At 49.2% G+C, this 25,892-nt stretch overlaps 1 protein-coding gene across 2 annotated transcripts in view; it reads left to right on the top strand.

The window, feature by feature from the left end:
* NEK1 (NIMA related kinase 1) overlaps positions 1–25,892 on the top strand; it is a 1,277,786-nt gene that overhangs the window by 715,692 nt on the left and 536,202 nt on the right. For both annotated transcript variants that reach the window (XM_085641815.1, XM_085641814.1), the window contains one exon: positions 24,652–24,831. In XM_085641815.1, coding sequence (XP_085497941.1) covers positions 24,652–24,831 — 180 coding nt within the window. The remainder of the gene's footprint in view (positions 1–24,651; positions 24,832–25,892) is intronic.

The raw sequence follows: 25,892 nt of genomic DNA, 5'->3' as shown, positions 1-25,892 counted from the left end.
TCAATGGGTATCAGGTACGCAAGCCAATGCTCCGCCGCTACTTGTGGCATATACCTTGTCTGTGCCACCCAGTACCAAGCATAATGGGCCTGCGCGCTGAGATAGTATAACTCAAAATAGGGTACTCCAAACCCTCCTTGCGAGTATGGCCTAATGAGCGTGCCCCGTAGCAACCGCGGCTGCCGGCCCCCCCAGACCAGTCGTGTCAGCTCCGACCGGAGTGTCGCGAAGAAATGCCTCCCCGGATAAAATGGAATGTTTAGAAATAAGTAGAGTGATTGAGGAAGGATCACCATTTTAATCAAGAAGACCCAGCCCGCCATGGACAGGGGCAGAGCAATCCAGCGGGTAACGCAATCCGCTATTCGTGTCATTGCAGTACCATAGTTCAAACGCATAAGTTCGTCTCTGTCTCTCGTCACCCGTATTCCCAAATACCGCAGCTCCTCATCACACCACTCTAGGGGTAATCCAGTGGAAATCTATGTGTTGCCAGCGTCAGGGGAAATATACAAGATTTTCCCCAATCAATGTGTATCCCCGACAGTTTCCCAAAAACTATAAACTCTCGCAGTATCGGATTCAAGTTTTCTTGTGGATTCCGGATATATAGTGTAATATCATCCGCTTACAGGGATATCAGGATCTGCCGCAGATTGCACCGCAATGCTCTATCTTTATGGTGTTGCCGCAGTTTCGCTGCTAGTGGTTCCACTGCTATGGCAAAGAGCAGAGGGGAAAGTGGGCACCGCTGACGGGTACCCCTCGAGATGGACAGTGGTGGAGACGTATGACCATTTATGAGTACCTTGGCCACGGGTAAGGTATACAGGAGCCTGATCCATGATAGAAAAAGGGGCGGGAAGCCCATTCGCAGCATTACTCCGAGGATATAGTCCCACTCTACCGAGTCGAACGCCTTAGTGGCGTCTAAAAAAAACTGCTGCTAGAGGTAGATCAAGCGAGACATTGTTGAGAACCGTAAAAAGTGTCCGCAAGTTATGGGAGGTGGCCCTTCCAGGCACGAAGCCCGACTGGTCCGGGGGTATCAGATTTTCAAGCAGCAGACTCAGGCGAGTGGCGATCAACTTGGCCAGTATTTTAGCATCACAGTTTAGGAGGGAGAGTGGCCTATAGGAATCGCATTGCCGGGGCGGTTTTCCTGGCTTCAGCAACGAGATTATAAGAGCTTCCCTCATGGAAGCGTGAAGGCAACCGACCTCCCGCGATTCTTCATAAACCTCTCACAAAACAGGGGCCATAATATCTATATATGTCTTATAGAATTCTATTGGAATACCGTCCGTCCCCGTGGCCTTCCCCGATTGCATACTCATAATGGCCTCCTGAACCTCATCTAACTCAAATGGAGCACATAAAAACGCATGTTGTGCATCACTGAGCCATCCCAGTGCCACATTACCCAAAAACCCCTCCAGGTCCATATCATCCCTTCTATTGGTGGTGTACAAGTGCCCGTAATGTCTCGTAAATGCACTAAGAATATTAGCCGTGTCCTGATAAATCGCCTCCTCCAGCTCTTCAATTTCCAAGATATAGTTTGAATAGCGAGGTTTCCTAACTGAATTCGCCAACGCCCTCCCCGTCCTTTCCCCCTCTCCATAGCAGCGGGGCCCTCCATTATTTGCCCCGAAAGCGTGTCTCCCTCTCAGCTGTAGCCATGTACTCTGTAAGCGTGTCCCTGTACCGCACCCGGGCCATGGCGGAAGGTTTTAGAGCTATCGCCGCCTCAATCAGTTTCAGCTCTCCCTCCAGTTTATGCAGTGAATTAGTTATATCTTTAAGCACCCCGAATCCCTTGGACATGCAGAACCCCCGAATCGTTACCTTGAATGCTTCCCAGATGATGTCTACACTGTCCACTGAACCTTTATTGCGGGTGAAGAACTCCCGTACTTCCTCCCGCAGCTCTTCCTGAAAGACAGCATCAATCAACATGGTAGCCCGCAACCGCCAACTGCCACACGGCACGCCAAGGTCCGATGAGGGCAACGTAAGCCGAACCGGGGCATGGTCAGAGTACGTTCTGGCTAGATGTTGCACCTGGGAGATCGCGGGACCTAGTCCCCTGGACACCAACCAATAATCGAGCCTAGCCCAGGAAGCTGCCTGCGCTGTGTAGTGTGTGCCCTCTTGCGAGCACGGGTGCACGTGCCTCCAAGTGTCTATCAATTGATATGTATCGATAGTGTCTCTGATAATCCCACTCGCCTTGGTGTATTGATGCGGGGCCGGATGTGATCTATCGCGATTTGGATTATATGTAACGTTAAAGTCTCCACCCCAAATGATGTGTTGGGAGCCTACCTCAGATATCTTGGCCCACAGCGCAGAAAAGAATATCGAATCGTCGACATTAGGCCCATAACAGGCCAATGTAACAGAAACCGAGCCCAACCGCCCCCACACCAAGCAATAACGAACCTGTTAATCCCCTGCTGATCCCACAAGGTGGAAGGGCACCTGTCTCCTAATAAGTATTGCCGTCCCACATGCATAAGAGGATTAAGAGGAGAAGACCCTGTGCTCCGACCATTTGCTCGCAAAACTGCTGGATTTCTGTGGAGTAAAATGCGTTTCTTGCAGCATAGCGATGTGTGTGCTATGCCTATCTAGATAGGCTAACAGTTGCCGCCTCTTCCGCGCACCACCCAGCCCTCTAACATTCCACGTAACGATATTCAAGTTGCCAACATCACAATCAGCCATAGTCCTGACTAACAGCCACATTACCCAATTGTTGCAGTTCAGCCAATACCCTGCAATACAGCATGGTACAACAGACAGTCTGAGATGCTCAACTTCCAACTAGGTCCACCTCATCCCTGAACCATTCCTTATGGTAACCTGCTGTGAGATAGACACATACAAACCAGAAAACATCCTGCTACCCCCAACCCCTCCCCACTGAAGCAGCCCTAACTTGCCAGCGATGTACTCCCCCCTGCCCCCCCCCCCCCAACCCCAACATATCCAGTATAGGTACTACAGCACCCATCTGTGATACCCGCTGGGGGCCTATTCTAGGCGGCCACACAGGTACCTCTCGCCCCAAAAGCCTCCCCTAGATGGAACAGCCAGGCTCCAGGGGCCAGAGGGTGCCCGGTGAGCGAAACCATACGCTCAAATTAGGTCATCAGTCAGCAACAGTATGTAACCTCAGCCTCATCTCCTGCCTTGTAAGAAGTATTATGCTTCGAGTCTCTAGAAAACCCAACATTGCCCCCAGGTAGTAGCTCACGGCGAGTCTTCTTCGGCTCCCTCCAACACTGATTGCTGCCAAGCCGGCACTCCTCCACCATGACGATTCGCTTTCTTCACTTGTTTAAGGAATTCTTCCACTTGATTCGGTGCGGTGAAGAAACGCTGCCTACCCTGATGTGTCACTCTGAGTCTTACTGGGTATATCAATGCATAATCTATTTGCGCCTTTCGCAGTTTAGCCTTGACATCCAGAAATTTACGCCTCTCCTCCTGTACCATGGGCGTAAAGTCTGGATAGTTTGAGAATGTATTCCCGTCGTACGTCAAGGACTGTTTCCCTCTTGCGGCACGTAAAGCCACATCTCGATCCCTGTAGTTTAATAGTCTCGCAATTATTGGACGCGGATTACTGCCAGGCTGCGGTCGCGGTCCAAGGGATCTATGGGCGCGTTCCACGATGAATTGGCTGGAGAAAGCTTCCGCACCTACAGAGGATAATAGCAGTTTCTCTACATATTCCTCCATCCTCCCAACATTAGTGGATTCCGGAATTCCCAGTATGCGCATATATTTGCGCCTACTGCGCGCTTCCAAGTCCTCATTCTTTGCAGCAATGACTCGCAGCAAATTACCATTCGGGCAAGTTGCGTGGTATGTCTGGAAGTCGTATCTTCCGCGTCTCATATGCGCCTTTCTGCTTCTTTTAGTCGCTCCTCATGTCCTTCTAGCTTGTGGACTAGAGCATCCATTCTGGTCGACATTTGGTCTACTTTCTCAACAACGGTGGCGAAGCCCTGCCGGACCTCCTGCAGAATGCTCTGAACATCTGTATCCGGCGCCGCGGATGAGTGATCCACCTGCGGGGTCTGAGCGCCGCGCCTCGCTGCCTCAAAGTGCAATTTCAGCTGTCTGGCGTCTGGCTTGCCCATAATGACTCAACAGTCTTCTTGCAGGCCAAGCGTTATGTAATCCCCTCCTGGCCTTCAGCCAGGTCTCTCCCACTTCGCCTTGGCCGCAGACTCTCTTCGCCGCAAGTGGTGCACTACAGTCCAGACCGCACCCCACCACCTCTGTCGCCAATGCAAAGTTGTCCCACAATTCCTCTTCACAAGCTGCTCCCCTAGGCCCACTCACCAAGCCAACATCAGGATACCACCACACAGTTCCAGCCAGTTCAGCCGACCTTGTGACGCCCGGGTAGTGGGGTGGACAAACAGCCACTGCGAAGGGAATGCCACCTAGTGGCCAAGCTGATTCGCACTCCCGAAGGCCCTGCCACAGGGCATGGGGAACTCCAGTTCATAAAAAGCCACACTCAGTTTTGATTTCCTCCTTCTCGCCAGCCAGCAGCTCACCACCCCATATAAATGCAAGCCAGGCAGTCTCCCCAGCAGTCCGGACGCCACCAACAAGAAAGTTTCCTCACTTAAGCGGTGTGAAAGCGCTTATATCCCTGTCCTGGGCCTCACCAGTTACTAGTTATGCAGGTTTCACAGTCTCAGGGCGCCACTAGCGTCAAAGCCGCCACCGCAGCCCAGCGCAGGTCCACTCCCTCAATCCCTTGAGCAGCAGGGGGCCGATGCGTCTGTCCCACCGCTCCACACGCCCCTCAGGCACCGCACCTCGGCAGCAGCACGGAGGAGACCGCTAGGCCTGGCCTCCCGCCGGACGCCACTCACCGTCTCCTTCAAGGGCCCCGTAGCGCCGCCAGGGCCCAGCCACACCAGTTTATCGGCCTCAGTTTGTACGCCGGCAGACGGCCCCCTCCGCTCCGGTCACGGCGAATGGAGCCTCAATCAAACCCCGATGTCGGAGACGCGTCGCACGGCCCACTGCCTCGTGTGCTGCCGCGGCCTCCGGTGCTCACGTTAGCCGCCTCAGCGCAAGCCAGCGCTCCACCGCAGTGTCCCGGTCAATCTTCGCGGCAGCAGAATGTCGGATCCCTCAGCTCGATTCTCGCAAAACTTTCAGCGAGGCTGCAGACAGGTTCGATAAAGCTTTTGGTGCAGGCATAGACTGCCTCCGCTATTTCTGAGCAGGATCAATGTAGGATTATATCACCGGGCTGCGGGAGCCTCACTGCAGTGCGGCCATTCCGTGTGTGCGCCACCTAGCGCCCCAATGCCATCCTGCTTTGCTTGCAGGGAACTGTCACAGTTTCCCACCTTAGCCTAGGTTATTTGCTTGCCCATATTAAGCAGGTCAGGCAGTCACGAAAAAGGCTTTATTCAGTGGAACAGGTATATTATAGAATAAGTATCTAGTCAGTTGCACTATTTGTGCCAACGCCAGGGGCCCAGCCACTGACAGATGCAGTTTTATCTATTTATGTATTTGCTGCTCTTTCTAAACTGTAGCTTTACCATGATTCTGACATACTATATATATTTGTGTTTACTTTGTATCAAACATCGCTCAGCATACAGTGGATACAGTGATTAAATTGCAGCAGTCATCTTGTATAAATTTTGACCAGACTTAACAATACAGGCTCAGGCACACTTATACATTTGTATTTTAGAAATAGAGCCTATTTGGCTGTAGTTAGCTTTAATCCACAGACGTAGCACGTCAAAATGCAGTGCCCCCACCCAACCCCCCTTCCACCCTGCCATCTTCTCCCCTGCTCAGCACCCATGAAAAGCATTCCAGGAACCCCACACCTTCTCCCACTAACTGGGGCAGCCTCTGCTTTGGTAAACAGCATGCTCCGCGCGCTGACCTCAGTCCAAATCGGATTCCCAGTCCTTGCCTCGTGGGAGGTATGCTGTACCCCAAGCTCCTGCAATATTTTGTTTAGCCACCCCGCTGCAAGCAGCAGCCAGATTCTTTGATATTTCGCCCAGGAAACCTTCCCTGCTATAGACAAAAGGAGCAATTTCTGGTCTCAGGTCAACAGCGCCACACTAGTATAGGTGTATCTGACATAATGAGTAACATCATCCGCATGTAGTGATATTATGAGGCCCCTAAAGGTAAAGTATAGACCCCTTGCAATAGAACATTAGGTGGAAAGAGTGGGTAGCACTGTTGCATCCCTCTAGTTATGGCCAACTGCTCTGATATTACCTTCTTTTGTCTAATTCTTGCTATGGGTCCTTTATAAAGAAGTTTAATCTGGCGTATGAATACCCCTCACACTCCAGCCCACTCACTTCAGTAACCTGAGAAGGTGCAACCACCAGTCAAATGATTTCATAGCATCTAAGAACACCTCTGCCGCTTGGGTCAGTTTGATGCAACAGTGCAAATAGTTTCTGGAGATTGTGGGATGTAAATGTGCCAGGTATAAAGCCTGACTGGGCCAGCCTCACCATTCGAATGTATGTCATTCCATCGCATACTAATACCACGCATGCCTTTACAACGCGGGTATTACTACACGGTCAATGACAACGACATGCCATTACATCGCAAACTATTACCACGACTATGCCTTTACCACGCATGCCATTACAACGCAAAGGCATGCGTGGTAAAGCTATACTCGTGGTTAAAGTTTGCAAGGTAAGTGACTACCCTACCCCTACACAACCCTCCCCCGCCCCCCCAGTCCTCTCTCTACAATAACACTATATTACCCTGCACGACCCCACGGCACTACACTAAAACACTACACTACACACTACAACACTACCCTAAACCCTAATGCACTACACTACACAAACATTAAAACAGTACCCTAAAACACTACACTACACTACACTACACAAACACTACAACACTACCCTAAACCCCAAAACACTACAACACTACCCTAAAACACTACACTACACAAACACTACCACACTACCCTGATTCCTAAAAAAATATACTACACAAACAATACAACACTACCCTAAACCCTAAAACACTACACTACACAAACACTGCTACATTACCCTAAATCCTAAAACACTACACAAACACTACAACACTACCCTAAAACACTACACTACAAAAACATTACAACACTACACTAAACCCTAAAACACTGACACTACCCTAAAACACTACACTACACAAATACTACACTAAACCCTAACACATTGACACTACCCTAATACACTACACAAACACTACAACACTGACACTACCCTAAAACACTACACTACACAAACACTACAACACTACTCTAAACCCTAAAACACTGACACTACCCTAAAACACTACACAAAAACTAGAACACTACCCTAAACCCTAAAACACTACACAAACACAACACTACACTACACAAACACCTTAAAAATACCCTTAAACGTAAAACACAACCCCACACAACACAAACATTACAACACTACTTTGACACTACCCTAAGCCCTACAAAAGTAACCCACACCCCAAGCACAAACCCCCTTACCTCTCTTTCCTCGTGGTTCCTCTCCAGCGTCGCCGTCTCTGCTCCAGGTTCTTGCTTCCTGCTTCCAGGGACGGTGCAGGTCGTTGTGAGGAAACAGCCTCATTTTCCTCACAACGACTTGGATAGCCATTACATCGCATGCGTTAAAAAAGCGCATGCGATGTAATGGTATGGGTAGTAAACGCTACGCGTTGTTACATCTCATGCGTTGTAACGCATGCGATGTAATAGCAACGCGTAGTAAAAGTTGCGTTGAAATGGCTGTCCCCCCTCCATTCTGGGCAGCAGCGGTAGCATTCGATTTGCAAGACTTTTTGCTAGTATATTTTTGTCTGCATTTATTAGGAAGAGGGGTCTGTGCAAGTTGCTTTTTTCCATTAGGTTTTATTATAGCCATCGTCATGGATTCCCTTAGGGATAGGCAACCTTTCTGGAATGACATATATGTATGTATTACTTATATACCTGTGCTGGGTGTCCATCACAGCTGAGGGACTTGTCATTTGGAAAGTCTTTAATTACTTGATTTATTTCTTCTGTGGTATTTGACATTTTTATATATACTACCTGTGCATTGTCCCCAGACAAGCCAGTTCTACGGTGTCTAAGAACTCGTCTCAGTCCTCTGCACCTGGGCTAGCTTTGGTGGTATAGAGGTTTGCATTGTAGTAGTGGAACCATTCTAATATGTCTCTGGCCTCTGTAATCCTTGAACCATCCTCTCCCTCTAGTTCTGTTATAGCTGAGTTTGCCTGTTGATTTTGTAGCAAGCCTGCTATAGATCCCTATCTCCCTCTCCCTCTCCTCATGTTCTGGCCTTTGCATCTCTACCCAGTTTATTTAATTTTCTCTCTACCATTTTCTTATATTCATCTAGTTTAGATCTCAGTATGCCTAGTATCTCTGTGGCACCCCTTTTTAGGTAGTTTATCTCTAGTGTTCTCAGTTCACTCTCTAACTTCATCAAATGAACCGTAATTACCATCATGCATGTTGCCTACATTGTCGAAAGACTGTGAACTCATTGCTCACTGGTGGAAAAAAACATCTCATTCTCATGTCTGATTTAATCTTTGACCCCTGTGTCTAGCAGAGTTCCACGTGGGAGTCTCCAAGCAAGTGTTACGCCTGTCTGCCCAAATATATTTAATTCTAGTGTCACTGTAGATAGGTCTGATAAAGTCCTAGAGAGGTGGTCATCGTCACTGGTCCACATAAAGACATCTCCTGCAAAAATCAATAGTCTAGCCTGGACCAAGATTAATGGGAATTGGACACACAAGTGCCTTCTCTGTGCTCTGGATTTTTTTGCAGGCCATATATCTATCAATCGAAATCAACAGAAGGGAACCCCTCTTACGACTTGTCTGTTCCCTTCTTACACCTCTCCTAAGGGAAAACACTAAAGTGTTTAGAAGGACTCTCGCCCACTGGGATTCCCAGTGGCATGCTTTATCATTGAGTCCTTTTCTAAGGACTTAGTAACTGGACAAGCTCAACCATCGAACCCAAGAGGTGTAAGGAAATGCTGAACTTAAAGAATAAAAATAAATTGTGGAATCTAGGGAAAATCGCACGTGTAAATGGGTTCTCTAGACACAGTAAACGTCCAATATCCAAACCGCAATATGAAACATTTCGGTGGTTTTTGACAAACAAACGATGTGAACATACCAAAAACACACATTGCGAGCACACAGTCAGTCATAAGAAGGAATGTCTGTAGGCATTGACGTATTGGCATCATGTGATGTGGAAATGATGCCGGTTAAAAAGGCCAAAGCAGAATCTCATTTTAAGATGCGGGGAGGAGAGGAACTAATAGGTTCCAGGCCAGGACGAGCCCTTTGATGAAATAAGTAAGGATGCGGCAGGTGACTCTGGTGAATCCATGCATATGGAGATTTTAGATTTTCTTGTCACAGTAACCTATTAATATGTGGTGCCCACACTCTGAATTTGTATACTGTTAGTTTGCGAGAACAAGGTCCTCCTGCCTCTTTATCTCTATGGAGCAGTGAATTAAGTTTCTCAATGTAAGGAATATGAGCCTATTACAATGTAAAAACTGCATGTACAACGAAATGCCCATTGGACTGCGATAACAGCGACCATATTCTGCATCTTGTAGCTATTGAGTACACACAATATAAAACAAGATTACAAGTTAATTTGAAAAAATGTTTACTTCAATGATTGGTCATGCAGTTGTCCTGCATCTTGTGCAATTATCACTTTAGTTCACATATAGACCTAAGAAAAGTATACAGTATAATGATTGTTTGCTTTATTAATTGTCTGTCATATGATTTGCATGAGTTGGGTGAATTAATATTTCACACTTTGCTGTGCACGAATAGTGTTGAGCACCTGGATGGGATCCTTATAAGGTCCTGAAAAAAGCCAGTTAGCCCGGTGAGGTATTGATATGATGGCTGATACCAAAGATACTAGGTTCCTCAATGAGTGTCCCCACCTATTTTTTATCTTGCCAGGGTGCCCCTAACAATAAACTAAACCTTTGGGACACCTTATACAATCTTAAATTTAGGATCCCTATTGCAATCAAAGAGCTCCCCTGGGTTCCAAAATCTAGCCCGTCCAGATCTACTAGGTATCTAGATGAGGACTCCGTGATGAAGCATGCCACTGGGAATCCCAGTGGGGGAGAGTTCCTTTAAACACTTAAGGGAGTTTCCTAGGAGAGGTGTAAAAGAGGGATAGGCAAATCATATGAGGGATTCCCTCCTGATGGTTTAGATAGTCAGACTTTGGGAAGGCGAGCAAATCCTGGCATTACTTCTCCCCCCTGGCCGTCCCTTCTGGCATAAAGTATATATCTGTCAAGCCCTTATCAGTCATCTCCTCTAGTAGTTTGCAGCAAGCGGGTGAGCGCCTGCTCACACTTGATCTGTCTTCACTTAAGTCCAGGATAAATTTGAAATTCTCTCCCCATATAACAGACCCCGAGTTAAACTGCCTTGCCTTAAGCCATAGTTCTTGAAAGGAGGTCAGTCTATCTGCATTCGGGTTGTATGTACATATCATTGTGATTGGCTGTGCATATATAAGTACATGTGGTATAATGTAAGTGCCTTCAGGGTCTGGAACCTCCTCCAGAGGACAGTACGGGGCACTATGCATGATTAAAATAGCTGTACCACGACCATAGGATGAATAAGATGCAATGTATTTTACTTCGACCCATTTGACTCAAAGCCAGGTCTTTTGTTGTTCTTGTCAATTGTACCTCCGTTAGGAGACCTATATCTATTTTGTGTCTTCGCAAGTAGGCTAATGCTTGGTGCTCTTTCCATGGGTTATTGAGCCTGCGTATATTTCATGTTTTAATTTAAGTGGATGCATTACTTTAGTGTATGTGGGTTGTGTCTGCATAACAAAGTGGCTGTGTTAGGCTTGTGCAGGCTAGCATCGACCAGTGGTTGTAGTTGAGATTAGTTTCTTCCATGGTGTCTGTGCCACACTCATTTCTTAATCCACCCCCTCCCACTCTAGCCACCCAAACTTGCCAGAGCAATCAGCGTTGCCCTTTCACCACCCATTTAACCCCAGTCACAGACCGTTGCTAGTAGAGCTAGTTATCTTGGAGCCTATACAACACATCCAGCTTTTCACATTGTGCCATCCCATCTTGATATCCCCAGGCGGGGGCACTTCTAGTCAGCTGTGGAAGGAGGAGGAGACTAGGTGCAAGTCGGACACCTAACCTCATGGTGAGTGTTGCTAGTCAAGTAGGTAGGTATATTCCTGGATGACCAGTTACTATCCTATGTGCCCTAAACACTTGCACACTTTGCATTCAGTTTGACACCATATCTCAAGGTGAATTCTGGTAGTTAATCCACTAGCATGTGGACATTGCGCATATGTTTTTGGAGTATTTAGCTGCTTCAATCAATCAGGGGCTTATAGAGCGCGCTACTCACCCGTGAGGGTCTCAAGACACTGGCGCTGCATGTGTACCAAATTTCCGCTAGGCTGTCGTGTTGGGCCTACGTTGCAGCAGTAGCAAACATCTTTTCTCATAAATTCTAGTTGTTGATGCTCATGCAGATGCTTTTGTTGTTTGGATCCTCTCTTCTTGTGTCGGTGACTGCAGTAGATTTTTCCTAAAGAATTTGCTAGTTTGACTTTGATTCAAGAATGCATGTGGATTTTCGATCATTTGTATGCAGGGAGTAGAGTAGTTTATATTGTATTCCTACTTCGGCAGGGTGTGTTTTCTGACAGAAATTCTCTGTGTACTGTCTGTACTGAAATTGTAAAATCAGGGTAGATGGATATGTGATTGCCACTGTATCCTATTGAAGATCCTGTTGCTCTCTAGTGTATTGAGCTTCAAAGTTAAACATGGTGCAGTGATCGGGTGAGCGGGTGCCTCAAGGGGGGCAGAGCCCTAGTGATCTGTGAGCCCTTTCTATTGAAAAAAGTGGAGTGAATGGGGCCACATGAAGCCCTTCAGCATTTTCTGTACATATTCTTCAATTCCTACCATGTTCGTTGACTCTGGAATCCCTGGAAAAAGCAGGTTATTTCACCAAAATCTGGCATCAAAGCTATTTGTTTTTGGCTCTGATTACTTTCTCCATCTGGAATAGTTGCTCATTTTGCCCTTTTACAGCATCCTCTGTCTTGATGTGCGTTGTTTAAGCCGACCGAGTCATTTGTTGTGGATGCCCTTGTTTTCTTTCATGCGTTCCAGGCGCTCCATAAGGGTATCTATCTTGGATTCTAGTTTTTCCAGGCTGTGTTTCATTTGAAGTAGTAGCAGACAGAGGTCTGAATATTTCTCTACTACTTGTTGGTTATTTGGGTTTTTGGAATGCTGCACTGTAGGTGATATTGTCTGACGCAGCCTGTCCCCCCCTGTGCACAGCGACTTGAAAGTGAGCTTTGTTTGCTGTCTATCGTGCTTGCTTATGTCTCATTTTTGCTATTAGGGAGAAGTGATGAAGTAGTTATCCCACTGGCATTTCCTGTACAGTGGATCTCACAAGCTCGTCAGCCCCGGGCCTACATTATCCTTTGGTGCGTAGGCCTCGCCCTCCGACTGTAAGACCCTGCTGGGAGACACTCTACGCACTAGTACAACCCGTTAAAGGGCACCAGGTGTGACAAAGGCACTACTGCTGTCATCTCCCATGTCACTGGTGATCCCGCCTCTCCCCCGTCACACCTGTGTTTTAATGGAAGACATGAGCAGATCAATTTAACTTTGCAGTTTAATGACAACGTTTGGGGGGAAGGGGAGTTTATCTCCTTTGTCCTGCTTCTGCACATCTCAGGAACACGTAGCGCAAATTTACATAGGCAAACGTTTAATCCTTTCCCTGGGACAGTTTCAGTCTCCTATAGAGCACACTTTATTCTCTGCCTTTGTTTATTACAGTGTGCGGTAAGGATGATCCCTCTGCCTTCCCAGAGATCGAGGTCCCATGCCCCCACCGAGGATAGATTTAAAGGTGCACACTGCCCTGTTGATTTCTTTGCACGATACACATGCCTCTATAGTCTTTTCAGGGCTTAATATTAACCTCAGGGGCAAAGCGTGTCTGTTTATAGCTATGCATGCACACTCTTTAGCCCCTTGCTGCACTAAGCTCAATCATACCTCATCTCGTGCTCTGCTTCCAGCTGGACTCCTATAATGTCTATGACCCGTGGGCACACATGCATCATGTTGGGCACTGATCTTGTGCCCCAAGAGGCCCACGTAGCTCGCACTCCTTTATACTCAACTGCTCTGTGGGCCACCTCGATGTCCAAGAGACTCCCCTCACTCCTCGAACCCAGCTACCACCTGCTCCCCTATTAAGGCAGGGTGTCACTGTGTCAGAATCAGCAGGAAAGTGGCATTTTGTAGGTTCACCCCCCCACCACTTTTTGCTCCAGTGCTAATGGTTATGAACCAGTAGCATTGGAGCCTGCTGAAAATGCACTGGAGCCTGCTGCCCACGCCCCAATGCCAATGCGCTCTCCCTAAAACTGTTTGATATGAATTGGTAATCCCTGTTGGCAAGGACTTTAACCCCCTTATAAGTTCTTAGTATATGGTACCAATGGTACCCAGAGCATGGGTGTTAAAGGACCTTAAGCACTGTTTGTGCCACCCTGAGTGACCCAAGTAAACTACTGACAGCAGGCCTGCCATTGCAGACTGCATGAGCAGTACAAACTGCTCGAACTCAACTTTGCCCTCAGACCCGAGGTTGCCAGTTCCGTTATGGTACCGTCAAAATATGTCATGTTTGGTATCAAACAATGTGCCTTCGCACCCCTGACATGAATCTCGTGCCAGGAGCGATATGGCATGAATCCAGGTGGCGACCATAGAAATTCGCCCACCTGGTTGTCTCAGGTTTCCTGTGCTCTGGCTGGCAGCCCGTGCTTGCTGCCGCCAAAACAGGATTCTGACCTCCTGCCAGGCAGTGTGAACACTCCCAGGAGTCAGAAACAAAAGCCTGGCCATGAAGGAGGTCACACCTCCCTCCCAGGATGTCTAGTGATGTAGCATTTCAAGGCGGTGAGCTTCGAAATCTTCACCGCCTCTGATATGCATCCAGGCTGCCTCCCAATGGAAGAAACATCCGGCCCTCATGCACATTTGCACCTGGGCAGGCGGGACAGTTAGGTAGTCCCAAAGTGTATTCCTGCAGAAGGCTGGCCACACCTCTAGGTGGGCTACCTGGTCTGTACTACAGAGGAAGATTTCTGCCATTTTGAAAAGTGGTACACTAGAGGGTTCTGGGTAGAAAAGGTGGCCTTCACCCCTGGTTGTGGTCACTTCAGGGGTTGATTAGCCTTTGGGGCTAGTAGCCCATTGGCCACTTGCACCCACACCCCTAACGCCCCTAAGTCTAGGATTTTAGGGACACCCCTGACAGCAGAACCTCAGTTCTGAATCAAACTGCAAGGAAGAGGTCAAAGAAGAAACCTGTGTATGTGACAATAGGACTTGCACTAACCAAAAGAGGGCTACTCTGCACCTGTGGCAACGCTCCTGGAACTGCCTGATCGAGACTCGTCCTAGGCTAAATCTCGGTTCCCCCAAGACAGAAGGGCCCCTGTGAGAGTCTGAAGCACGCTCGGACTCCCCTGGACTAGCAGCACTAGTCTCCTGCAAACTGCAGGTAAAACAATACTCTGGAACGGAAGAATCACTGGCCATCAGCCCCTCCGAGGGACCGTCAAAATCCAGATTGTTTAGTGCGGTGTGGGATCTGTAGTTCTGCCTTCCACGAAAGGGACCATTAGACGTCAAAGTATCCATCTGCTATGCTTACTGCTGCCAAGGCTTGTTTGTCACCAGTCCGGCAACCGACCCTGCATCTAGGGGCACCTAGAGGGAGCTCCATCTGATTTTCGACCGATGTCAACAGTGACCACGTTGTGTTTTTGCATCTTGTTCCCTGCAGCACAGTGTAAGCGGTAAAAGCAGCTTTGAATTGCTGAGATTTATATTTTCTTCTGAAATCCATAACTCCGGTTGTATGTATCTGATCATGTTGTTTTGGTGCATAAATTAAAATAAAATTCTGCTTTATTTTTATAAACTAGTGGTGGATTTCTTTTGAGTCGTGTCAGTTGCTTATCGTCCATGTTGGTATTCTGAAATGCTTAACACATGTTCCTCTAGTAATGCCTGACTGCTCTTTGCCACACTACCACGACTGAGCTAAGGGTTATCAGTGTATATCCAAACACCATCTTTGGGGTTTGTAATAGTATTGCATGGTGAAGCCTAACCACCATCACCACATAATATTCCACCTTCCTAAAGAATCCATATGGCGTTCCAAGATGGCAACTTACAACGTGTTTTTTTGCCGTAATATGCCCGATCTTGTCTTCGCTGCAGCGGGAATCCTCACAATCATCAGCATTTGCTACAGTGTATTGTTTGATAGCTGCACATTTCCTTCTTATAACTGGATAGCCACTTAGTCAGCTGATCATGGTGGATTCTTTCCTCAGCTGGCAGAGCCTCCCTGCTGCCTACTACCTCGCGCCCCCTCAGGGTTAAGTGCAATTTTAACTAATTCCTGAACAAGGAATGTCTGTATTGAATTACAAAGTGATTTGGACTCAACACCTTTCAAATAAATGACTGGTTGATTACTGTGTTTGCGCGAGAACCCCCAAATATATGTTTTAAATAAGATGGCCCTTTTTTGCATTAAAGACCATTGTCCTACAGGTGCTTACATAACTGAGATAATCAGATCATGCTCCAGTGTCGTAATTCTACCTATATCGCATCTCCAAAATTCTTTCATTTTTAGAAATCTGTGAACCTTTTTTTGTGCATTATTTTCACACTTTGTACTCATTTTGTTAGGATTTATTATTATTATATGAGATTACTTTTGTTAGTATTTATTGATGAAATGCAGGTATTTTTAAGTAATTCTTATTCTATTCCTTTCTGCCTTGTGTCTGCACCTCCCTTGTTCACAACGGTGCTGACATTGGGTACTCATCCGCAGTAGTGCCCATAATTTAGTTACTTTGCGAAGGATTTTTCCATGGGAGGGGTTTTATTTTCATTCTGTAGATGACAGTGGGGCTGCTGTATAGTTGTCCCCCAACCTCCCGCCCACACAAAATTGGAGCGCACAACAACCCGAAAGAATCAGTTTATTGGAGTATTTGACTTCTCTTATGAAATCTTTTCAGTAGATGATTATACCATTTATACATGGTATTACTATTCATGCCATTATCTTCCTGAAGTTGGTAGACTTATTGGTGTCCTTTGTTTTTGCTAGTAACACAGGCAAAACTGAGGATTCTGTTGCTTCTTTGGTCCATTGTTGCAGGATTGAGGGCTTCTTATAGATACCCTCTCTGTATCTAGTGTACTGAAACCATTTTGACCTACTTGTAACACTGTTTCTGTGTTGAATGTTTCTTTTTAACCCCTTCCCCGCTCATGACGGAACCGTTCCGTCATGAGCCACGGTTGCCGTGTGCTCATGACGGAACGGTTCCGTCATGACAATCCTGTTGGCGGCCGCTCCGCCTGCGCGGCGCTGTTTCCCCGCCTGTGCGGGGCGACAACGCAAATGGGCGGAGTCATGACGGAACCGTTCCGTCATGAGCACAGCTCAACTGTGGCTCATGACGGAGCGGCTCCGTCATGAGCACAGGCCCACCGCGCTGCCCCCCTGCCCCCCCCAGCGCTGCAGCGGAATGTCCGCGGCAGCGAAGGGGTTAAAATGCCCCAAAAAATCCTATTGAATACAAATATAGTTCCAAAAATACTTTTATTTCGTAACCTTTTTTGGGGGGGGGGGGGTCCTTTCTGTTCCCTTTGCAGATCGTTTATCTTGTGGCCATCAACAAATCCTTGGGCGTAAAAATTCTGATGTAATTTTTAATCTATACCAGACGGCTTTCTTAGCAAAACAAGGCTCATACTGGCTTGTCCCACCAGAAGGATACTCCCCAGTATGGCTGGTCATTGATAAAATCGCTACTCGAGAATCTTGCCCCAGTAGCCCTTCTTACCGCAAACCTCAACAAGGTTACCTGCTCAAAGCCCATATTCAAAAACACAAAGTCCGCCCTGCTGAAAGTAGACAAACCGTTAGACATTAGCATCAGACAGTCGAATCTTGAGTCCCTTTGGGATAACCGTACAATTCTATATAAAGGGAATACCCTACATAACGAAACATGGATTAACAAGGGTATCTATTTTCCCCAGCAACTCTTTAACGGAGCCCACCCACTAACTTTTAAGGAAATACAGGCTAAATACAACCTAGATACAATCGAATTCTACAACTTCCTAAAAATAAAGGCTGCTTTAACTAAAGCGAAACTATCAACCCTACCCCCTTCCCTCCCACAATATCTGTCAAAGCTGCACAGTTTAGGCCACCAGGTCTCCTGGATCTATAGATTAATACGCCCACAGCAGTCTACTCTTAATAAGGAGCTCACATCCTTCTGGGAGTTACACTCCTCCTTCCCAATCTTGGAGGCGGACTGGTTCAAAACTTGGAACTCAGTCATGAGGAATAAAATCAGCCCTGCACTCTCCCAGATGAAGTTCTGGTTACTACATAAGGTCTACTGGACACCAGCCCGATTACACTCACACAAAATTCGTGAAGATCCCATCTGCTGGAATTGTAACAATAAAATAGGTGATCTGGAACACTTACTAATTCTGTGAGATTGTGTTGTACCCTTTTGGGATAAGGTCTTCGAACTCATATCTAAACTCTTCTCTCACTACCCTAATAGAGATCTACCAACACTGGTATTCGGTCACCTCCAAGCAGAGTCATTGAGTGAAGAAGATAGGACACTGCTTGACCTACTTCTAACAGCAGCAGTTAAGATCATACTTAACAATTGGAAAGATGCACGCAAAGCATCCTTTAAATGCTGGTTAAACTGGGTCACCAACTTAAGGGGGACTGACAACATAGCGCTCCAGAATTCACCATGGAAAGCCCCTATCAGACACATGTGGGACACTCTTTTTTTTTTTTTTTTTTTGAAACCGTTTATTGCAGTTTGAAAAAGTTACAGGTATGGGCCTACAACCACTCGGCCGGCCGCTAGAGTGACAAAAACATATTGCATACATACAGCAAGAGTCTCCTGGCGGTGCAGATTAGCAAAGCAGGAGAAATCAATGTTGCAGGCCGCATAGCTCCATGCCCACAATACGGTTCCCTTTTATCAAAACAAAACAACACACAGAACCACACCTGCAAGGCAACCCGCGATCCAAAGTGACAGCACGTGCTCCATAAGTGGGGGATCCCAACCAGCAGCAGAACTCTGAAGAGGGGAATGGGAGTAGATCAGGGACTGGGGAACCACGTGCCCACGGCTAAGGGAGGGGGGCCATCTAGGGAGACGGAGCTGGCGAGGCAGCCGGTAGCAGTGGCGGCTCACAAATACCCCCGCGGTAGGCGTTCCAGGGGCCCCAGATTTTCACCCACGCCCCAGGCTTACCCCTCGCCACATACACCACCTTTTCACGAAACATACACCAATCCATATGTTCTTTCCAGGCCAACACCGCCGGGGGCCTCTGGGATCCCCACAATTGAGCAATGTCACGCTTCGCTATCATGTATCCCAGAGTCACCCACCGCGTCTGCGGGACCGAATAGTCATTTGGTTCCCACACATTCAGCAAGCATCTCCTCGCTTCAGGCAACAGCGCGACACGCGTAACCACACGCAGGACCTCATGCACACAACGCCAGAATCGCTCCACCTTAGGGCACTCCCACAGTATATGCATGAAAGTTGCCAGGGCACCACAGCCACGCTTACACAATCCGTCACCAGCAAAGCCCATACGTAGAAGCCTTGGCCCCGTCACGTGAACCCGGTGAAGGATCTTAAGCTGGACGAAACGAAGGCGAGCCGGGATGGCCACTTCTTTCGGAGAGGCCACCGCGGAAATCCAATCCTCGTCGTCCAGCTCCAGCCCGTCGGCAACCCAGGCCTCGCGGAGACTAGTCAGCAGGCACGATCTGTCGTTGATCAGTTTTTTATATATGAGGGAGATTGTGCTGTCCGGGACATGGCCATCCAGCACTCTGTCCTCCAGGGGGGAAGACTCCGGGATGGACGCGACATCCGGGAAGACGGAGCCCAGCGCGTGGCGGACTTGTAGGTACCGAAAGTACTCACTGCCCTGCAGCTGAAACTCCGTCTGCAGCGTCGCAAAAGTCTTGAATCCCCCCCTCGTCCAGAGATCTCCCACAGTGCTGATTCCGATCGTGTCCCACTTCTCGAAGCCCTTCGACGTCCACAGGGAGCCCAACCTCTCAGACGCATACAGCGGTGACGCCCGGGTCAAACGGTCCTTCCACCCCATAGCTGCGTTAGCCGCGTGCCAGACACGCACCATGACACGCGTCGGTCCCGTCAGACGGGAGTCGGGCGCGCCAGAGTAGAGCGCTCGATTGTAGTCGCCACCGGGCAGGAGCATCTTGTTCATCTCAAATGCCGGGTTCAAGGCGGGCCCGTAAAGGCCATGATTAATTGCAGCTAGTTGGGAGGCCCAGTAATACCGCTTAATGTCCGGGAGGGCGACCCCCCCCATCGTACCACGGGAGCGTCAATTTAGCCAGAGCAATGCGCGGCCTCCCGTCCCAGAACAGGCGCCGCTGGAGGCCCTCCACCTCACGGAAGTAGCGTGCCGGAACCAAATCCATAGTATTCTGGAGGGCGTAGAGGAAGCGCAGCAAGGACATCATTTTAAACAAGGCCGCTCGGCCGAGCGGCGAAAGCGGCAGACGCCGCCAGCGCACCACGTCCTCCTTCAAGCGCTGGAGGGGGGGTAGCAAATTCCGCTCATAGCGGGCCTCCGGGTCAAGAGTGATATATATACCCAGGTACCGAAACCCCTGGGAGGCAATCTGGATCGGACAGTCCCGTGGTAGGACCGGAGCCTCCCCGGAAAGCACATAAACGCAGGATTTCGCCCAGTTGATGACAAGGCCTGAGTTGCGACCGAATGAGCGCAAAACATCAACCAGGACGATCAGTGATTTCCGCGGGGAGGCAAGATACAGGAGGATATCGTCAGCATAGAGGGACACGCGGTCCTCATGCTCGGGGGTCCAGCGGAGACCACGGATGGAAGGGTGCCACCGCAGCCACTCTGCCAGGGGCTCCAGGGCCAGTGCAAACAGGAGAGGTGACAGGGGGCAACCCTGTCGCGTGCCCCGCCCCAGCGCGAATGGGGCCGAGACTCGCCCATTCACCACCACCTGCGCCAATGGGCCCGAGTACAACAATTTGACCCAGCTAATAAAACTCGGTCCAAATCCAAATTTCGCCAGCATCGCCCAGATGTATGGCCATTCAAGCGTGTCAAACGCCATGGTGGCGTCCAAGGACGCCAAGATGGCCGGCTCTCGCACAAATGGGACCCGCGCGAGCACCCCGTGCAGGCGCCGCAGATTGAGCGCCGTGTTGCGGTGTGGTATAAAGCCAGACTGGTCTTGGTGGACCAAATCGCCCACCACACCAACCAATCGGTTGGCCAACACCTTGGCGAGGATTTTGGGCTCCGCGTTCAAGAGCGAGATCGGCCTATAGGATGTGACCCGCTCACGGGGCTTCCCCTCCTTATGGATCACCACGATTGTGGCCAGACGCTGGTCCGGCGGGAGGGAACCCTGCGAGTAGGCTGCCAGGAACATCGCGCGCAGGTGGGGCGCCAGTACATCCGGGCATAGCTTGTAGAGCTCGATGGGAATACCATTGGGGCCCATGGCCTTGCCGGATGCAACCGAGCGAATAGCCAAGGCAATTTCGTCCGAGGTGGGAGGGGCGTCCAGCGAGTCCCTGTCTTCCACCGTAAGGGAGGGCAGTGCGATGTCCCGAAGCAGGGCATGGGAATCTTCCTCCGAGCAGGGGGAAACCGGGGAGTAGACCTCGCGGAAATAATCCGCAAAGCAGGAGACAATGGCTTCCGGCTCGGTGACACACGCACCATCCACACTCTCAATCAAAGGAACCACGCGACTCGCTCTCTCCCTCTTATCCAACCACGCAATCAATTTGCCAGCCTTATCACCCACATCATACAATCGCCCCTGCTGCTCTCTACTGAGGCCCCTGGCCGCCTCCGTGACGAGGGCCCGATAGGCCGCCTGCTTTAGGTGTAGAACATGCAGCTTGGCAGCCGTTACCCCGCTCCCCAGGTCACCCTCCAGCTCCGCAATCTCGGCCTCTACCCGGGTCACCTCCTCCCGCTCGCGCCGCCGGGCATGGGAGATAAAGGAGAGGGCCTCCCCTCTAAGAACTACCTTAAAAGCCTCCCACAGGGAGATGGCCGAAGGGACCGACCCCACATTCTCGTCGAAATATCGCTGTAAGGATTTGATCAAATCGGCACGAATGGTGGGGTCGCGCAAATACCATGCATTGATTGGAGCCACCCTGCCATCCCCCCTCGGGAAGACATCGAAATGTAACAGCAATGGGGAGTGGTCTGAGATACCCCGCGCCAGATGGCACACCTCCCCCACCCTCCCTGCATGGGCCGCCGGGACAAGGATGTAGTCAAGCCGCGAGAGGCTACCATGGGCACCCGAGTGGAAGGTGTATTGCCGCTGTGCGGGATGCTTTAGTCGCCAGCAATCCACCAGGCCCAGCGTGTCTAAAAGGCCGGACAGCCACGTCTGTGCCCGGGGAAGGTCCCTGGGGGGATGGCGATCCATAGACCCAGAAGCTACCGCATTAAAGTCCCCTCCAACCACCAGCAGGCCACTCGGAAGGTCCAGAAGGAGGTGCCCCAGGTCCGCAAATGTGGTGGCTTGTAACCCAGGCGGGACGTACACTGAAATAAAATTAAACACTCTACCCTCCATTCTTCCCACCAGGACAGTGTAGCGTCCCCTCTCATCATGGCGCACCTCATCAATCTCCAACGGGAGCGAGTTCTTGATCATAATACCCACCCCCCGCGAGCCCGAGGTGAAGCCAGAATGGGCCGCCAAACGATAGCCCCGCCGATTCATTGCATGAAAGGAGTTACCTATAAGGTGTGTCTCCTGCAGGAAGACAACATCTGGTGAAATACGTTTCAAGTACTGCAGGACCACACCACGCTTAATCCTATCCCCCAGGCCGTTAACATTCCATGACAACACAGTAAAATCCCTACCCCCCATCATACGTCGAAACAATCGGTCGTCCCCCACAGAGCATCTTAAAAGCAACAATACAGCAGCGGGTTTGCCTTGCGGTGCAAACAAACAACACACCCCCCCCACCCCCCCTTCCCAACAGAACTCCCCCCTCCCTGCACCCCTGCATGAGCCCAGATAGCCCCCCCAAAGTGCAGTGTGCCTGTCGCCCCATAGCTAAAAACTAACTAGTCCCCCAGAGGAGGAAGGAAGCCCCCAACAGACCCCGCACGACCTCCATAGGAGGGGAACATATGCAATCAATAAATGGTGAAGGAACATCGTCCAGAGCAAGGCCTATTTATTCACCCCTCAATTCTGATCCGGCGGGCCCTCCTCGCCAGCCGCGCCCCCCCCGCCCCCCCGGCCCGATCTCCAGGCAGAGTGTCCAACCAGTCCCCAGCCGCCTCGGGCCGGTCAAAGAAGTGCGTGCGACCATCCACCTCCACCCTCAGCTTGGCTGGAAAAAGCATTGAGTACTTAAGGTTCAGGTCCCGTAGGCGACGTTTAACACCAAGAAAACTCTGTCTCTGCTTCTGAACCGCCGGAGTAAAGTCTGGGTAGAAATGTACATTCATGTTATCAAGCTTGACCGGTCCCTGTTGCCTGGAGGTCTGGAGGATAGCGTCTCTGTCCCGAAAGTTAAAAATCCGGGCAATGAGAGGCCGCGGCAGGGCACCGGTCTTAGGTCTGCCCCCAGGGACCCGGTGAGCACGTTCCACCGCAAAAAGCTTACTCAGCCCCCGGGGCTGGAGATGGGTAAGGATCAATTCTTCCACAAAAAGATCTGCCGCCTCCGCCTCTCGTCCCTCCGGCACCCCCACAATACGAACATTATTCCTCCGGGCCCGACCCTCGGAATCCTCCAGTCGCCGGTCCATCAGGGCGCTCGCCTGGCCAAGCCGGCGCACCTCCTTTTGGAGGGCTACCATGTCCGTCGTGAGGCTCGTTGCGGTGTGGGCCAGGGAATCGACCCGGTCATTCGTTTTGGACAAGTCAGCCCTCACAAGGCTCACATCCACCAGGACCGAGTCTATTTTTTGCGCTAGGGTGTCGAAGCGCTGGTCCACTGAGGCCTTCATCTCTGCGATGGCGCCCATGACGTCCCGGAGGGTCAGATCCACCGGCTGAGCAGATGCCTCCGTCGGGCCCGCCGGGGATGTGCGCGATGTCTCCGGAGAACCCTTCTGGAGAGTGTAGCGGTCCATACTGTTAGATTGGTGCGCCGGGCCACGGCGGGTCGTCTTCACCTTCGCCCGGTCGCCATCTTGTTTGGTGGCCATGCTTGCTCTCCCACCGTCGTGCCAATCTCCTCGAACGGGCCGCTATACCAATTCACGGGTCCGGGGGGGGGGAGGGCGATCACCGAACCGCAGGACAACCCACAGCCGGCGGGTCAGCCGGGCACCTGGACAAGACCACACCAACCCCACCTCGCTTGAGGGCAAGGAGGGCGCAAAAGCGAAAGTGAAAGTGCGGGGCACGCGAGTCGCCCAGCCTTGCCCGCCGCTGTTGTTCACTTTGTCCCCGGATCGCCCCACTACTCCAATCCGGGGGGCCGGCGCGGAGAAGGCCGCAACCTTCAAGCGGTGCTCCCACCGGTGTCCGGGGTCCGATTCGAGCCCGAAAAACGGGTGGCGCCTCAGCTCGGGTTCCCCGACACAGTCCCCTCAACAAGGACAGGATGTCGCCAGGATTAATTCAGGAGGTCGCGGAGGTCCTCGGTAGCCTCGCACCTAAGCGGCCATCTTGGTTGCGCGCTAGGCTCCTCCCCCCCATGTGGGACACTCTTGATCTCTATTTTAACTCACACAGACCGCCATGAACCACAACAGTCCTGATAACCTAATCTCCCCACATCATACTCGCTCTAGGGTTCGTTTTGCCTGACTAAGGGCACCACCCTATAGATCGTTGATCCACACCGATACCCGACTCGTTCTATTCCCTGAGCTAAGATACTTCTTGCTGATTATACAGTCACATTATGCGAAATTGTTAATCTACTTAGTGGCTGGATAACACTAGCCAAGCAATACTTGTGTATGAAAATGTGATATTCAGCCACACTTACCTGATTACTTAATGCTTTTGTTGTTTTAGTGTTGATACTTTGCTTTTTTTTTTCGCATGTCTAGTCCTTATGTCCTTTTATTTGATGTACTGTATGTATTGCTTTATTTGGAAACAACCAATAAAATACTTTGAAATAAAAAAATTCTGACGTTATGACATGTGCTTAGAATGCAACTCTTAAATTATTAGATTAATCATAGAGATCATGTTTCAGAAAATGTTTCAACTCCTCACCAGACGCTAAAACCTAACGGAAAACTACAGCTGAAAACCTAATTTTAGGAACTAAGCAAATATTTGCTTGTATTTCAGAAGTTCATAAGGGAATTATGGAAAAACTGCCAGTAGTTGGAGAAGAGAGTGAAGCAACCGTGGACGCAGCTGAAATGGATAGTGCAGCATCTGAGAGGGACCAGCCCAAGGATGGAGAAGGCGCACCAGGTTCTCCTCCACTGGAACCCATGAGCGCTGTGAAAGAAAGTAAATCAGAAGGTGCGCATGTACACTGCTAGCTATTTTCAAATAGTGAACAATCCTGATCAAGCATTAACATAATAGATGTGCCAAAAAATAATTGTGCATCACTGTTTTTATAAATACCAAATTTTTTGATTACCCATTGTCTGACACTGTTTGTGAATGTTAGCATACTCAGTAGAAAATGGAGAGTTTAAGGAACATTGTGCTTGAAGCACAAGACTCAAGGAAGTCAGAAAATGGGAACATGAAGGGCGGTATGATGATGTAGCCCGATGATTACTATTTATTTTATATTGGATCATTGAAGCAACGTTCCAGAAATATTTCTGGTTGGTCTTTTTTGGAATTGGCCATCTCCTGTGCCCAGTCTGACTTTATACCTTCCAGAGGAAGGGACTCAGATGGTATTGATAGCTGTGCCCCACCAAGAAATTAGGTTGCCCAATAAAGGTTTCACCACGTAGCATGCTTTTCTGTTCTTTTTGATTACTCAAATTCTCTTGCTAACACATTCTTCCTCTAATTCTGTGCATATTTTTACAATACTTTTTTATTGTTTTTAACAGTGAAAAGAAGTAGCATCACCACACAGTGTAGTGTCAGACGATGTAAAACATATCAAACACACACAGTCCATATGTTCATTGTTCAAACCAGGTTGTTTTGAGAATAATTCAACCACATACCCACACGTTCATATATTTTTGCACACATCACCTTGATTTACAGACATATTCTTTTTCACCAGTCAATTCCATGTGACCATTCTTGAGTGGAGAAACTTTATTAGATCATCAGCATTGAACAATGTCACGTTTTGCAATTAGTAATCCCATTGCCTCCAGGGTCTAGGGGCCTGTTGGCTAATTCTGTACATACTATGCAGTTAAAATGAAAATGTGTGCTTGGTCTTTTGGACACAATAAAGACTTATTATACAATATGATATATTTTCAGAAGCCCTCTTTCCAAATTAGGTGATGTGTAAACTCAGCTTCCTAGCACCAAATTTAAATATATAACACAGAATAAATTGTCAGTTGATATTTGCATATTTCCGTAAATTGAGAAAT

This window comes from Triturus cristatus, chromosome 2_2, assembly GCF_964204655.1.
Source record: "Triturus cristatus chromosome 2_2, aTriCri1.1, whole genome shotgun sequence".
Classification (NCBI taxonomy): Eukaryota; Metazoa; Chordata; class Amphibia; order Caudata; family Salamandridae; genus Triturus; species Triturus cristatus.
Note: the sequence above shows the minus strand (reverse complement) of the source record. Positions and strands in the feature narration are given on the sequence as shown.